The following is a 17,023-nucleotide window of genomic DNA, read 5'->3' as shown; positions in this document are numbered from 1 at the left end:
CGTTCATCATACCTGCTCGCAACTGTTGAATTGTCGCATCAGATTTGACAATAGCGTTTTTATTGTTTCTGATGTTTGTTGTACTACCATGATTGAAGATGAATTGATCAGGTGTTTCCCATAAAAAAAGTTGGCTTGGGCACCGTGTCATCATGTCAAGCACCTGAATAAGCAAGACCGACACTGCAAGTCCATTGATTCTGAACTTCCTATGTTCTCCAACACAAGATCAGAAACATCTCCAGGAGGAAGAAAACACTGAGATCCAAGATTAGTAGTGCTGCCTTTTGTCTTCAGTACTCCAGGTGATTGGCTCCGCTACCAAACATACTGACACAAAATATATCGCAGTCAAGTCGGTGTCACTACACTTCAGGACATCTTCAAAACTGAACGCTGGTCACACTGCGAATGCCATGATTGCTTCAAGATTGCTGCATGAACAATTTACGTGTAAACTTCCCCAGCAACTTATGTGATGCAGAGAGGAATTAGACAATGGTTGTGTGTTGGCCGAATCTAGAAAGTAGAGTTATTCAGGATAATTAATAGCAAATGTTTAAAACACAGAAGCCTGCAGATGCAATTTAGAAATGAGTCAACACGCATATGACATATTACCTTTTGGACAAAATGTTAAATGACACTGATTAGCTGAATCAACAGAGCACTGCTAAATTATTCATGAACTGTAGAATTTCTTTAGTCAGCAATCAGACATGCAATCAGTATCATACACCGAATCACCGAAGTACAGATGCTGAATAATAAGAGTGGACACTGAAACATAGACATAACATCTCAATATCATTCATTATCTCCATTAAGAAAATATACACCCAACTGTCGATGGTAATTTATACATAAAAACACGACCGGAGCAGACTCCATATAACCTGCTACACATATATGTCTTGCAGTGACAGAGGTAACTCACTGGTCACAACTACTCACACCTCGCAAAATGCAATAAGCTGGCTGTAAACATATCGGTCACACCAAAGCACATGCATACAACAAGACAGCACAAACGCTGTTCATGCCGTTTTTTGAATATATAATATGATTACTCCACATAATTTTGCGTGGAGCGTTCAGGGGTAGAGCTCAATAACAGATCTAACCCCCAGCACCGATATAATTTTGTACTCGCTGAACCCGGCTTGCATGAATACATTTTTCCACTCGAACTCCTCTCGCTCGATCCCCTCGAGAAACATGATAAACAGATCAAAGAAAACCTGTGTCTCTCTTGTAACAATTTCATTTGGCCCAGATCCAACCACCATATCTACGATTATCACCTTCCCACCGGCCTCTCTGGGAGGGATAGCTTCCTTGCATTTTTTTAGTATCTTGACACAATCTTCGTCGCCCCAATCATGAAAAACCCACTAAGATGCACATCAACAAAAAATAGGATTAGACCTTATAATCTTCGGAATTATGAGTTTCTTCAAACAAATAGTTAGCTTACGTTTGTGGTTCAATTGGTACGCATTTGTAGCTAAATGCAAATTGTATGACATCCTACTGCAAAATTAGGATGTGTGCAAAGGGAAGAGAAAAATCTAAAGGGTGTACCTTCAGGAAAAGAGCATCCGCTGGTGGAATGTACTTGAACATATCGCCAGAAATAAATGACACATGGTCATCAGTAGGAGCTTCTTCAACCACGTGAGGGAGATCCAACACTGTGCATTTCATTTGCGGGAATGCCTTCGCAATTGCACTGGCAGCTCCACCATGGCCCCCAGCGACATCAATAAGCGAGTTTATACCAAGAAATACATCACCACACTCCCTCAAGATGATATCCATGAGAAAGTTACTATCAGAAACCATTGCATTGTTGATTGACTGGTTGTAAGAATCATTCTTGTCAGCCATCTCCCAGAAGGTAAGGCCATGAGCCTTTTTGAACAAGGATGTAGAGTGCTCATCTAGGAACCATGAGTTCATGCCAAAAAAGGGGGCAAGGACAGTTGAATCAAGCATCAAAGACAGAATGGGAAATAAATTCGATTTAACTTCATCGCTAACGAGGAGGCAAGTGGTTGGGGTAAGCACATAAACAGCCTCCTTGTCTGCCGTGGTGGATTCATGGACAGCAAAGATGCCTGATACGGTGAGCACCCGCATGAGCCGTCGTAAGCGGGGAAGCTTAGATGGATGGAGCCCGATCTTTGCGGCCAACTCAGAAGGTGTCATAGCCCCACCATGGTGTTGGATGGTGTTAGGGATTTGCAGTTCCATTGCACATTTTAGTGCCATGGACTTGACAAATCCCAATGCATGGTGCCAAAGGTCAACTTGAGCCTGGAGCAAATCCTGAGAGCTATTCTTGCTTTGAATGGGTGACATTTTTGTTGAACTTGCTTTCTTTGGTTATGGGTGGGATTGTACACATGTGTGCTGGTCTATATATGAACAAACTCATCAACATACTAAGGCAAGTTGCTAAGGCACAAGGTAGGGCCATGGGTAATAAGTTATTTAAGAATGATGAGAAATTTATATCCCAGGATTTGGTGAAGGTATTTGAGAAAAACTTACAGCAGCAATATACATATTGCTACATGGCAGGTAAAAATCAATGTGAATAGTAGCTATCAGTTTATTGCCTAGCTATTGGCATAATATTTTGTGAAATGCTTTTTTTTCATATATTAAGTTTCACTCATTTTCTTTCAAACATTTCACTTGAGTTCCACTTCTTTTAAATTAAAATATCAGGCCCTACTCTCGAATTTGTTCTGTTAGAGACCGGAAGTGGAAGACATGTTTTTGCCACACCTAATGAAAAGGTTGTACATATTTTTGCTTTGTAAATATCTATACTTGAACAGAACAAATAACCACCTATCAGTAAATTTTATTCATCGGGGCATACTAGCTACCAATTACACACCTTCAGAAAATATAGCAATTCCGCAAGCATGGTTTCCATTTGTGATATAACCCGCTATCTTATCACATGGTCAAGACACGCTTCTCACACCCCAAATATAGAACATTTTCTAGCTGGGACATCACGCTTTCTACTTTTTTAGAGAAAAGGCTAAGCTATGCTTTATATAGAAAAGCAGGAGTTTCAGTGGGAAAACCAACGTCACGGTACAAGATCTGAAAAAACTAAACAAAGAGGCAGCAACCAGACTGCCGAAGCAGCCTACACAGCAGGCACTACCCAGCCACCCCACTGATAACCACCCTGATGGCCTCCCTACGGTTTGCAGGACAGAGAAGCATCCACTGCGATGAAAGAGCGAACATTTGGAGATGTTATGCACCGGAGAAGAGGGAACACGCTGTTCAAAGACAACATCGTTTCGCCCAGTCCAAATCAACCAAGCAAGAGCCCCAAGCATTGCTTCAAGTGGAAATGAGATTTCCAAATATCGAGCATCCGCAAGTCGCGCACCCCGGCCCTGAGTACATGATCATCACATAAAGTGATTTCGCACTATACTTGCCACTCGTCGTTAGGAGCCAGTGAGCCTCATCACTGACATCCGAGCCTCCGAGAGCTCAACTTCTTGCAACCACCGGTAGAGCTCCTCCCATTCTTCTATCCCACACTCACTACCAGCAATGTCACGCTGTTCTTGCCTACTGGTCCAGGACGACCTTACAGTTCGTTCTTTGTAAATGAGTGTCATTGACACTTGACAGTGTTGCTTGGACATACGGACAGAGGTGTCCGAATCTGGCTAATATTTGGCTGGCGATTCGGCTAATTTTAACTTCGATCCATGGAATGAGCTAGAGAACAAACGATTTCGCCTGAACCTTTGTGAACTAAAATTGTAACACATTCAGAGAGTAGGGCTAGGGTGACCAAACGCCCACTCAGGAGCGCCGCCCAAACAAATTGAAGTCAAGAGCAGTAGAAGATGGAATAAATCGATCAAACAAGCGCTTACTGGGAAATGCGGGACGGGGTGGCAGCTCCGCCGCCGCGGCGGACGCACGGGCGCGAACGGTGGTGCGTCCGCGAGCAGCCTCGGCCCCTGGGTCGTCACGCTACGCTGCCTGGTGGCGCGCCGCGACCTCGGCAGCTTGCGTCCACCCGTTAGCCTGGTGGTGCGACGAGACCTCGGCGGCCCGACCGCCGGCGCGAGGTAGCCGCCGCCGCCCTTCGTTGCGAGCAGTGGCGAATGGCACAATGGTGGGCTCTATCCCACGTGTGACCGGAGCCGGGGCCATGAAATTTGTTGTGGGGAAGCCCGATAGCGGGTGGCAGTGGGCCAGTGGCATTGAAAGCATGGAACGGCCTATACTTTTTCTTTTCTTTTTGGGAGAAACTTTAAATCTATTCATCATAAATTCTAAAAACATATATATTCATCATATGTCATGGCAGTACAAAGAACAACAGAACTAATAAAAATTACAACCGGTTTAAAAAAACACAACTAGGTCCATGGACTATCTAGCGACGACTACAAGAACTCACGGTTTTGAATTTGTATTCTCAAAATCTCAAGGTACAAGATATAAATATAATGTGTAGATCCTTGATTAATGATAAAAGTTGAATCTATATTCCAGAATATATTTTTTGCGAGAAAGACATTTTATTGGAATATGCTCAACAATCTATGCAATAAATATGTGTGCATGTTTAGTTCAGATATTTATATGTGTCAAATAAAATGTCCATGCAGCTTTAAAAACAATACACGTTGCAAATGTTTCATGTCAATTTTTTTATCTTAGAACATATTTGACTGTCAATATGAAAATTCTCACAAATGTAAATACAAAGTTTAGTTGACTTGCGGAACATATTTGTAAACTCATTCCACGATCCATGAAATGGTTTTTATGCATTTACTAAAATGTTCACGCAACTCGCTGAAGATAGTTTGTATTTAAAAAACTAAGATAATATACTTTATTGTTATTTATTTTATTTTTTACAAAAGTATTACAAGCAGAAAATTTGCATATACCCGTGAAAACATACTATTACCAAATAAATTTGTAAATAGCATCAAAAGATCATGAATTAAAGCACATGAACGCTAAAAGGAAGAAATAGGATAAGTTTTTAAAGCAACATCATAAAAGAAGGAGATAAAAAAGTTGTAGGAAAGAAAAATGGAAGAAAATTAAGCAAGAAAGAAAACAAAACTGAAATAGAAAAGTGAAAAAAAGAAGAGAATTTTTAAAAAAATAAGAAAGGTCGTTACAAAATATAATAAATTGTCGCGGCAGCTCTATCCTCAACCAGCAAATCTGGTCTTGCAATAGGAAGAATCAAACAGTTCACCAACTGTTAGAAACATGATTCCAATAAGGTGATGCTGCAGCACAATCTGCGAACAGCGTTATCCTCGACTAGCAAATCTTGTCCAATAACAAGGAAATACACCGAATCACAAGAAAGTTGATGAAATATGAGTATATTATTCCTTGTGCAATAACAGAGAAAAACAATTTACTCATGCCGTTTCTTGTCGAGAATAAAAAACTAGAATGCAAAATTTATCCGGCATTAAGAAAAAATCAGGAAAAAATCATACAAAGAATTCAGTTGGGTACTTGGGTGGCAATAGGAACAATACCCATCTATGATAAGTGGTAGAAAACGAAATGGTTCGTATGAACTAACGGTTTTCCTTCCTGGGTAAAACAATTCAGTTGGGTCTTGGGTGGCAACATTTGGAGAAAGGGAAAAAAAGTGTTTCGGTCCTCTCATCGTCCTCCAGAGGACGACTTGCGGATGAATAGGGTTTCCGAGCAGCTGAAGAAGCAACGCTGACACTGCTAGTCCCTTGGTTCTTATGATCTCCAGCACAAGATCAGAATTATGTCCAGGAGCAAGTGTTTTGGGGACACAGATATGCTAGTCTTTATCTCCACTGATCCCGGAGACCGGCGCGAATGCCAAATCTTTTCGACACAAAAATATATCCAGCTTAACAGAAGTATATCCAACTTAGTGCAAGTACTCTTCAGAAGTCAGAACTCAAGGATGGTCACAATGTGGCACTTCACAAAACAGTCTACGTGTATCTACTTCCAAAAGAGTCATGTATGTGTGAGGCAGAGAGCAACGGAAAAAATGGCTGTGCGTTTGGTCCCATTTAAACTGAAATTCAGGAATGAATCACCTGAATAATTGATAACAACAATTTGAACACAACAGCATGGGGGGTGCAGTTTACTAATGCATGTATGGCAGATTCATATTTCAGCTCAATCATAGTCGCATGAGTGATCATCCATGGAAGGAAGTACGTGGGGTCACACGGGACTGTCAAGCGTGCATAATACGCAGTAATCTAAAGCTGTAAACAACTTACGCATGCATACGCTGATTCACGAAGGTACTGGCGCTGAAAAACATGGACATAGCATATTAGCATCTTAATATCAGCATTTGTTATCTCAATCCTCACAGTGGTCTATACATAAACACCACTGGAACAAATTCATTCATCACAGTGGTCTCACATCACAAAAATACGTACACTATTCACCACACTAGGCCAAAGGCATGCAACCAGAAAGCACACGTGCCATGCCAGTTTATTAAAATACAACACCGATTACCACGTAATTTTCATGGGAGTGTTCAAGGGTAGAGCTCAATAACAGATCTAACCCCCAGCACCGATATAATTTTGTACTCGCTGAACCCGGCTTGCATGAATACATTTTTCCACTCGAACTCCTCTCGCTCGATCCCCTCGAGAAACATGATAAACAGATCAAAGAAAACCTGTGTCTCTCTTGTAACAATTTCATTTGGCCCAGATCCAACCACCATATCTACGATTATCACCTTCCCACCGGCCTCTCTGGGAGGGATAGCTTCCTTGCATTTTTTTAGTATCTTGACACAATCTTCATCACCCCAATCATGGAAAACCCACTAAGATGTACATCAGCAAAAAATGTTATGATTAGCCCCTGTAATATTGAAAATTGTTGAGTTTTTCCATAAAAAGTTAATTAGCTTACTTTATTTGTTTAATTTGTACCTACAAGCGGCTAAATACACACTTTATGGCATCCTTTTGTAAACTGGGTATATGTGGGAAGGGAATAAGAAAAATCTGGAGTGTGTACCTTCAGGAAGAGAGCATCCGCTGGTGGAATGTACTTAAACATATCGCCAGAAATAAATGACACATGGTCACTGGTAGGAGCTTCTTCAACCACATGAGGGAGATCCAACACGGTGCACTTCATTTGTGGAAACGCCTTAGCAATTGCCCTGGCAGATCCGCCGTGTCCTCCGGCGACATCAATAAGTGAGTTTATGCAGAGAAATACACCAGCATACTCCCTCAAGATGATATCCATGAGAAAGTACTATCAGAAACCATCACGTCGTTGATTAGCTGGTTGTAAGTATCGTCCTGCTCAGCCATCTCCCAAAAGTTAAGGCCGTGAGCCTTCTTGAACATGGACGTGGAATGCTCATCCAGGAACCATGAGTGCATGCCAAAAAAGGGTGCAGTGAAAGTTGAATCAAGTAACAAAGATAGAAAGGGAGATAAGTTTGATCTAACTTCATCGCAGCTGGCAAGTAGGCATGCGGTTGGAGTAAGCCCGTAAGAAACCTCATTGTCTGGTGAGGCTACTTCAGGAACAAGAAAGATGCCTGACACGGTGAGCACACGCATGAGTCGCCGTAAGTGGGGAAGCCTAGACGGATGGAGCCCGATCTTTGAGGCCAACTCTGAAGGGGTCATAGAACCACCATGGTGTTGGATGATGTCAGGGATTCGCAGTTCTGTTGCACATCTGAGTGCCACGGACTTGACAAATCCCAATGCGTGGTGCCAAAGATCAACTTGAGCCTGGAGCAGCCCCTGGGAGCTATGCTTGTCATGGGTGGGAGACATTTTTTTTAGCTTGTTTTTCTGTGGTTTTGTGTTGAATGTAGCTACGTTGGCTGGTCTATTTATATGCAAACAACTAAGCCTGAAGGAACAAGGTAGGGGCATGTAATTACATATTAAGGATTGTAAGATGTTTATGTGCCATGATTGTGTCAAGGCATTTGAGAGAAGGTACTTGGCTGTATATTGATTATTAACAATATACAATTTTTACATGGCAGAGAAATTAATGTTAACTAGCAAGGGAACTCGCACATTTGTGCGGCTAGACTTCATACATATTGTTCTACACGTCGTTTCTGATTTTGCCAGTCTCCCTTGTGCAGCTTTAGCATCATTATTTATGATACTAATATTGAATATGGGATCAATATATTAATGAGAGGTGCTTCGATACACCCCCTTAAAACTTTAAAAAGGGTACTATCCATCCACATCAATGGTTCAAATGTAAGTAATGTACGTTCGTTATTACTTCTGAAGCAAGGAACGGTGTAACAAGTATGTTTCCTTTGTTTTCATTTTTAATAGATTTTGGTGAAGCTGACTGTGATGATTTTGAGGATCCATACACAAATTTTGATGAAGCTCATGATGTGAACAACAATTTGGATAGTAACCGAAGATAGTGAATATGAGTATATGACTTCTGGAAGTGAACTAGAGGCATACATGTTCTACAACAAATATGCGAAGGGCCATGGTTTCAGTGTTAGAAAGGAGAAGGTTAAGCTTTCACGAACAATGCGGTTTAGGCGTTTTGTGTGCTCTAGAGCAGGGAAACAGCAAGAACAATTCCTCACTATGGAGGGCCGCACTCGGAAACTACGACCTGAAAGTCGTTGCAGATGTAAGGCGCAACCTACCGTCAAACTTGACAGAGTTCGTGGAGTTCGGTATTTTGATAACTTTTGTGGATGAACACTGTCATGTTTTAGCTAGCCAGATGAGGTTCCTTCCATGCGGTCTCACAGAAGAATAAAGGAATTTCAGAAAGCCGAAATCTTTGCATTGGGAGCAGTTGGCATGTGGAAGCATCTCGTTATGAAATCTTTCACATGTAGGGCTGGTTGGTATGGCAATGTTGGCTTCATACCCAATGATGTTTATAATTTATGTTCTAGGAACAAGAGGCCACGGATTGCAAAGGGTGATATGATGACAACTTTGGGTATCATGAATAGCAGGAAAGACAAAAACACTGATTTCTTTTATGAATACCAACTGGATGAGGAAGGACGTTAGAAGAGCATGTTCTGGTGTGATTGACAGTCCAGTATGTACTTCCAAGATTTTGGTGATGCTGTGGTGTTTGACAGTACATACATGATGAATAGATACCACATAGCATTCATCCTATTGTTGGCTAAAAATTCTGTCAATTTTTATATTAATTGTAAATTTGTAAAAACACCATTTCACTGACTCCTATTGTCCGTGATTTAGTCCTTTTTAGCATAACTAAAACAACTTATACTGGACATGGTTTGTTTCATCCCATCTTTACTATTGCAGCTACCATACTATTTAATTTCATTAGTACTATTCGCTACTTGCACAATCATCACAATCAAATCGATCCAAATATTTGCATGTTTTGCATAGGTCCCAGCTATTTCGCCCATTCACACTTGTCATCATATACTATTTGATTCTTCAAATCTATTATTTCATTGTCAGATCCAGTTGTAGTACACTCTACCGTGAATTTCCACGAAACAGGTTTTCGCCCCCCTCTATAAATAAAGGCACAAACAACCAAATCGATACAAACTTATGAGAGAACCCTCATACAAGGGCCACCAACCCAACACCAAGCATAAAAAATAGGAGAGGCCGCCCCTAACAAACTACATCCAACACTACAGAAGAGGACCAGAGTCGTGCCGCCATGAGAAACCACCGGGCACCGAGGAAACGAACGCACCGAGCCATCTTCGGAAAGGTCCGACTCACCATTGAGACAAACCCCTCGCTCTGGGCCATGGAGCGTCGCTCTTGCCAAGAGACATCAAGGATCGAGAACGGAGACCACAGGGACACGTCTTGAGATAGGAGATCACCGGATCCACCCCTCGCCAGAAATAAAGACGCACTACGCTGGGGAAAAGGAAAACTCGACGCATATACCATCTGCAACCAGGAGGGGTCGGGGATCCGCCACGACACCCTCAAGAGGGGTGATGACACCGGGCTCCACCATCATCTAGCCCGAAAGATGGACTAGGTTTTCACCCTGGACCCCTGGCACCGTGAGGGGGCCATAGCAACGCCGCCAAGAGGGAAGCAACACCGTAGATATCGTTGTTGCCGACGCCCAGAGCACATAGCATTTTCTCGGACCCACACAAGTGATACCCTAACTCACGAGGGGGGGGGGGGCGTAGCCATTCGTGCTAGGCCTCTAGATCCATATCAGGGGGTCACCACCGCCGAAGCCACGATGACATCATGATCACCCGCCCCCTCACTAAACTCATAGTCAATATGAGGCACCACCACCGTTGAAACGCTGCTCGCCGGAGAGCCAACCACACAACCTCTCCATCCGGGGCCACCACCCTGGCTTCCAGGAGAGACATGTCACTGCTGCCAGACCAACGGACCACCATAAGGCCCACACCTTGGCACGGATCACACAGGAGCGGAACCACCATGCCATAGCACTAGCACGGTCAGTGCGACATCAACGATGCCGACCCATGCGCAAAGGGAGTCCTGCACAAACGGTCCTCGACCCATGACCGGGGCAACAGACCTGCTCGGGCCATGTCCAACCTATATCCGGCTGTCGAATTTGATCTATTAGAGTACAGGAGACATTAATTGGCTACACCTACTGGGTAGTTGGTATAAAGTTTCCCGTTGTAAAGACCTATATACCTGAATAAAGGATTTTACATCACTTGTTTAACTACCTGTGGCCTGCTGGACGATAGTACAGTCCGCACTTTGTACTGGGACATCGACACTGCAGGTTTGGGTGTCAGTTTCATACTTTCGTTTCTTTCCGAACGCACCAAAGACTTTTGCGTCATTTGATTATGAGAAAAAGGGTTATAGTACAAGAGATTGTGACAAGTCCGTTCGAAATGTATACACCAACACAAGAGACTGCGTAGGTTTACCAGAAAAGAAAGGGGCACTTACGTACGTGAACCCCCCGTCCCACCAGCAATGCTAGGCTGGCGTCTTGCAAGTTGTCAAACCAGATTGCCCTGCACAGAGAACATTGCACCATTGGTGGCTGATTGTTCTGGCTGTTGGAAGCATAATAGGCTATGTGGCTCATGTTGCAATCCTCCGTGAGCCAGTCTATCCGACGTCCAACGCCTCATTGGCGCAAAAAAAAAAAAACGTTTTGTCGTAGAAAAAACAAGCTGCGTAGGTCGTCCGCGATGAAAACTGACCATTAGTTGTTAGCTTCCAGCTGAATTGATCATCAACCAAGGGTTGAGCTGGACTTGTGAGAATCTGCCCCAAAGCTCACACGGTTGCATGATTGCTGGCACTAATAGCTGGCCCTTGATGTCCCATATCCATCTGCCATTCGTTAACTTAACACTTTTTCTCGCTGATCTTTTAGGGCCTGCTTGCCAACAAAGGACAACAAATCTGGTGCAATGTGCTTTATCGCACAACCATCCAACCAACTGTCAATCCAGAAGGGAATATTTTTCCCATTACGAAGCACATACCTTGTTGCTGCACAAAAGAGATCCTACGGCTGGCACAACACTTCAAGACGAAAGTCACTCCACGGGCGGTCATCGCTCTTGAGAATTAACCTGCCTCCCCTAGTCAGGACTCTGGAGTGAAGCTTTCCGTGTTGGAATGAGGCTGGCCACCTTGTCCACAAGCGACTGCAGGCCGCACTTTTGGAGGAGATGAAGGCTAAGCGGTAGCCCAAGGTATCAGTGAAGGAAACCGGCAATCAAGCATGGAAGGGTATTAGCAAAATCTTTGAGGGACTGCTAAAAGCGGACCGGGATGATTGAGCTCTTACAAAGGCTGGTCCTAAGGCCCGAAGTTTCGCCAAACAGAGAGAGGAGCTCGTAGACAGTAGTGCACTATGTCATTGAAGGTTTGATGAAAAGCATGGCATCATCTGCAAAAAGCAAAGGGGGTTCCTCTCCAAGGTTGTGAATTTTAAATCCACCACCTTGTCTTTTTGAAGTTGTGGTTCCACAATCTTTTGTGAGATTGTCTTTCTCTCCCTCTCCCCCTCTCCCTATTCTTCTCCACTCTTTCTCTCTCCCTCACTCTCTTGCAGCCCTAAGTATCGTCGTTGGTATCCCAGATAGAGAAGAACTTGTTGTACCCCATACTTGAATTCCTAGCTCTTGCAGCCCCATATTTGTTGCTGCTGTCCAATGTAGTGAAACCTTGATGTACGAGCTCATATAACTGCTTAGAGAAGAACTTGGTGTATCCCACATTTGATAATATAAGAAGATTTTAGTGGCTTCGGCTTATGGTTTTTACCCCAATTTGGGGATTTTCCAAAATATGGTGTCCAATGTGTTCATGCCACTACTGCAGATTGGGGTGGTTCTCTTGACGTAAGATATTGTTTTGGATGTTGTCCTATGTGAGGCTTGAGGCTTTCTCAAGACGTTCGCACCACACAGATAACTCTAACGTTTTCACATTAGAACTACATATACATATGTTACTGTAACATGAAAGACAAGCTTTTAATTGACCCCCATCATTGATTTCACCAGGAGCGCAGCTCGATATCATCGGTTGAAAGCTTTAAAAGACTGACAGGTAATTCAGTTTTACAAAAACAAAAGTTTATAGCAAAGAGCCTAGTGTTTACCAAAATCAATAAAATGTAACCGATGTTATTTTGAGAAGACATGATTGCGACTAGTGGGTGATTTAGTGCTCCCCCTTCCCTCCCGGTCGCTCCTGCGAGCGACGCGGAGGGGAAACCCTAGCCTGCTCGGCCGCAGGCCCCCCCTCCTCCTGACTCCTCCCTCACTATCACCCGCGACTCACGCTGACGGCGAAGCCCGTTCAGCCTCGGCGTCGGCGGGGCCTTCCTTCCCTGCTCGCTAGGGCCGACGCGGGTCGGGGTCAGCGGGCGGCGGCGTGGCGCCTGGCCGGAATGGCGTGCCGTGTGGCCAAAGTGGTGAGCGCGGCGGCGCATAATCATGGGTGCAACGGGGCCGGTGCCTGCCGGGCGGCAAAAGACGAGATCGGTCTCCGGTGGTGTTCTACAGTGTTCCGCCGCGAATTGTGCTCTGGCGTCATGAACAAATCAAAGATGGCTGACAGTAACACGATGAGAAAAGGAGGTCAGGCCGGGCACGTCATCCAGAGTCCAATGGTGGAGCGCGTCGCCCCCTTCGGCGGACGGTGTTGTGGCATATATGCGGGACCGCGCTTTCCCGTCCTGGCCGACGTGAGGCGGACGCATCGGCGGCGAGCGTGGCTGGCTCCTGGGCTTCCCCGTTGCCCTTGGGCAATCTGCGCGATGGTGCTTCCTCTTGGGGGGATGGATTGGGGGAAACCCCTTGGCTGTTTGCTACGGCCACGATGTCGGCGGCGCTCCAGCATCGTTCCCCTTCTTGAAGGAGGCTTCGCAATCCCCCCCTCCCTCGCCCTCCCTTCCTCGTCCCGGGTGAAAGCCCCAAATCTTCGGATTGGGTGGTGACGGCGCTCCGGCATCGTTTTTCTTCTTGAAGACACCACCTTGGAGCGGCGGAGTGGTGGTCGAGGCTTTGGCATGGGATTCAGCACAATGTAACTAGACAACACTAGTGCAAGTAGACTGTTGGAAATATGCCCTAGAGGCAATAATAAAATGTTATTATTATATTTCTTTGTTCATGATAATTGTCTATTGTTCATGCTATAATTGTGTTATCCGGAAATCGTAATACATGTGTGAATACATAGACCACAACACGTCCCTAGTGAGCCTCTAGTTGACTAGCTCGTTGATCAAAAGATAGTCATGGTTTCCTGACTATGGACATTGGATGTCATTGATAACGGGATCACATCATTAGGAGAATGATGTGATGGACAAGACCCAATCCTAAGCATAGCTCAAAGATCGTGTAGTTCGTTTGCTGTAGCTTTTCCTGAATGTCAAGTATCATTTCCTTAGACCATGAGATTGTGCAACTCCCGGATACCGTAGGAGTGCCTTGGGTGTGCCAAACGTCACAACGTAACTGGGTGACTATAAAGGTACATTACAGGATCGCATCCCCCCTGGGCCCATGCGCCTAGGGTTGGGGGGAACCTAAGGGGGCGCCCCCCTTGCCGCCGCCGCCCCCCCTCTAGATCTCATCTAGAGGGGGCCGGCCCCCTTCCTCCTTCCCCTATATAATAAGGGGCAAGGGGAGGGCTGCATACCACATCCAAGGCGCAGCCCCTCCCCTCCCCAACACCTCTCTCCTCCGCAAGAGCTTGGCGAAGCCTGCCGGAGTACTGCAGCTCCACCACCACCACGCCGTCGTGCTGCTGTTGGAGCCCTATTCCTCAACCTCTCCCTCCTCCTTGCTGGATCAAGGCGCGGGAGACGTCCTCGCTCCGTACGTGTGTTGAACGCGGAGGTGCCGTCCGTTCGGCGCTAGGATCTTCGGTGATTTGGATCACGATGAGTACGACTCCATCAACCCCGTTCTCTTGAACGCTTCCGCTCGTGATCTACAAGGGTATGTAGATGCACTCCTCTCTCCCTCGTTGCTAGATGACTCCATAGATTGATCTTGGTGATGCGTAGAAAATTTTAAAATTCTGCTACGTTCCCCAACAGTGGCATCATGAGCTAGGTCTATGCGTAGTTACTATGCACGAGTAGAACACAAAGTAGTTGTGGGCGTCGATATTGTCAATTTGCTTGCCGTTACTAGTCTTATCTTGATTCGGCGGCATCGTGGGATGAAGCGGCCCGGACCAACCTTACACGTACGCTTACGTGAGACCGGTTCCACCGACTGACATGCACTAGTTGCATAAGGTGGCTGGCGGGTGTCTGTCTCTCCCACTTTAGTCGGATCGGATTCGATGAACAGGGTCCTTATGAAGGGTAAATAGAAATTGGCAATTCACGTTGTGGTTTTGGCGTAGGTAAGAAACGTTCTTGCTAGAAACCTATAGCAGCCACGTAAAAAAACTTGCAACAACAATTAGAGGACGTCTAACTTGTTTTTGCAGCAAGTGTTTTGTGATGTGATATGGCCAAAGGATGTGATGAATGATATATGTGATGTATGAGATGATCATGTTCTTGTAATAGGAATCACGACTTGCATGTCGATGAGTATGACAACCGGCAGGAGCCATAGGAGTTGTCTTTATTTATTTATGACCTGCGTGTCAACATAAACGTCATGTAATTACTTTACTTTATTGCTAAAGCGTTAGCCATAGTAGTAGAAGTAATAGATGACGAGACAACTTCAAGAAGACACGATGATGGAGATCATGATGATGGAGATCATGGTGTCATGCCGGTGACAACGATGATCATGGAGCCCCGAGATGGAGATCAAAAGGAGCAAAATGATATTGGCCATATCATGTCACTATTTGATTGCATGTTGATGTTTATCATGTTTTACATCTTATTTGCTTAGAACGACGGTAGCTTAAATAAGATGATCCCTCGTAATAATTTCAAGAAAGTGTTCCCCCTAACTGTGCACCGTTGCGAAGGTTCGTTGTTTCGAAGCACCACGTGATGATCGGGTGTGATAGATTCTAACGTTCGAATACAACGGGTGTAAGCCAGATTTACACACGCAATACACTTAGGTTGACTTGATGAGCCTAGCATGTACAGACATGGCCTCGGAACACAGAAGACCGAAAGGTCGAGCATGAGTCGTATAGAAGATACGATCAACATGAAGATGTTCACCGATGTTGGCTAATCCGTCTCACGTGATGATCAGACACGGCCTAGTTAACTCGGATCATGTTTCACTTAGATGACTGGAGGGATGTCTATCTGAGTGGGAGTTCATTAAATAATTTGATTAGATGAACTTAATTATCATGAACTTAGTCTAAAATCTTTACAATATGTCTTGTAGATCAAATGGCCCACGTTGTCCTCAACTTCAACGCGTTCCTAGAGAAAACCAAGCTGAAAGACGATGGTAGCAACTATACGGACTGGGTCCGGAACCTGAGGATCATCCGCATAGCTGCCAAGAAAGATTATGTCCTAGAAGCACCGCTAGGTGACGCACCTGTCCCACAGAACCAAGACGTTATGAACGCTTTGCAGTCACGTGTTGATGATTACTCCCTCTTTCAGTGCGGCATTCTTTACAGCTTAGAACCGGGGCTCCAAAAGCGTTTTGAGAGACACGGAGCATATGAGATGTTCGAAGAGCTGAAAATGGTTTTCCAAGATCATGCCCGGGTCGAGAGATATGAAGTCTCCGACAAGTTCTTCAGCTGTAAGATGGAGGAAAATAGTTCTGTCAGTGAGCACATACTCAAAATGTTGGGTTGCATAACCGCTTGACTCAGCTGGGAGTTAATCTCCCGGATGACGCGGTCATTGACAGAATCCTTCAGTCGCTTCCACCGAGCTACAAGAGCTTTGTGATGAACTTCAATATGCAGGGGATGGAAAAGACCATTCCTGAGGTATCAATGCTGAAATCAGCAGAGGTAGAAGTCAAAAAGGAACATCAAGTGTTGATGGTGAATAAAACCACTAAGTTCAAGAAAGGCAAGGGTAAGAAGAACTTCAAGAAGGACGGCAAGGGAGTTGCCGCGCCCGGTAAGCAAGCTGCCGGGAAGAAGCCAAAGAATGGACCCAAGCCCGAGACTGAGTGTTTTTATTGCAAGGGAAGTGGTCACTGGAAGCGGAACTGCCCCAAATACTTAGCGGACAAGAAGGCCGGCAACACAAGGTATATGTGATATACATGTAATTGATGTGTACCTTACCAGTACTCGTAGTAGCTCCTGGGTATTTGATACCGGTGCGGTTGCTCACATTTGTAACTCAAAGAGGAGCTGCGGAATAAGCGGAGACTGGCGAAGGACGAGGTGACGATGCGCGTCGGGAATGGTTCCAAGGTCGATGTGATCGCCGTCGGCACGCTACCTCTACATTTACCTACGGGATTAGTTTTAAACCTCAATAATTGTTATTTAGTGCCAGCTTTGAGCATGAA

The 17,023-nt window shown here is 44.8% G+C and overlaps 1 protein-coding gene and 1 pseudogene across 1 annotated transcript; both read right to left on the bottom strand.

Moving 5' to 3' along the window:
* Positions 1-794: 794 nt before the first annotated feature.
* Positions 795-2,489, bottom strand: LOC125521873 (acetylserotonin O-methyltransferase 1-like). The gene is made up of 2 exons (XM_048686936.1): positions 1,585-2,489; positions 795-1,394 (listed from the first exon to the last, which is right to left on the bottom strand). The coding sequence occupies exons 1-2, from the start codon at positions 2,362-2,364 to the stop codon at positions 1,095-1,097; spliced, it is 1,080 nt and encodes a 359-aa protein (XP_048542893.1). The 5' UTR covers positions 2,365-2,489; the 3' UTR covers positions 795-1,094.
* A 4,097-nt stretch (positions 2,490-6,586) lies between these two features.
* LOC125524839 lies at positions 6,587-7,865 on the bottom strand (annotated as a pseudogene).
* Positions 7,866-17,023: the final 9,158 nt, after the last annotated feature.

Source organism: Triticum urartu, chromosome 7 (genome assembly GCF_003073215.2).
Source record: "Triticum urartu cultivar G1812 chromosome 7, Tu2.1, whole genome shotgun sequence".
Classification (NCBI taxonomy): Eukaryota; Viridiplantae; Streptophyta; class Magnoliopsida; order Poales; family Poaceae; genus Triticum; species Triticum urartu.
This window is presented reverse-complemented; position numbering and strand designations above follow the sequence as displayed.

Bases quoted from the DNA above. Each gene is read 5' to 3' on its own strand.
- LOC125521873 (XM_048686936.1), bottom strand. From the start codon at position 2,364: ATGTCACCCATTCAAAGCAAGAATAGCTCTCAGGATTTGCTCCAGGCT. The intron at 1,395-1,584 runs GTACACCCTTTA...TGTGCATCTTAG, and splicing joins CGGATGCTCTTTTCCTGAAG to TGGGTTTTTCATGATTGGGG.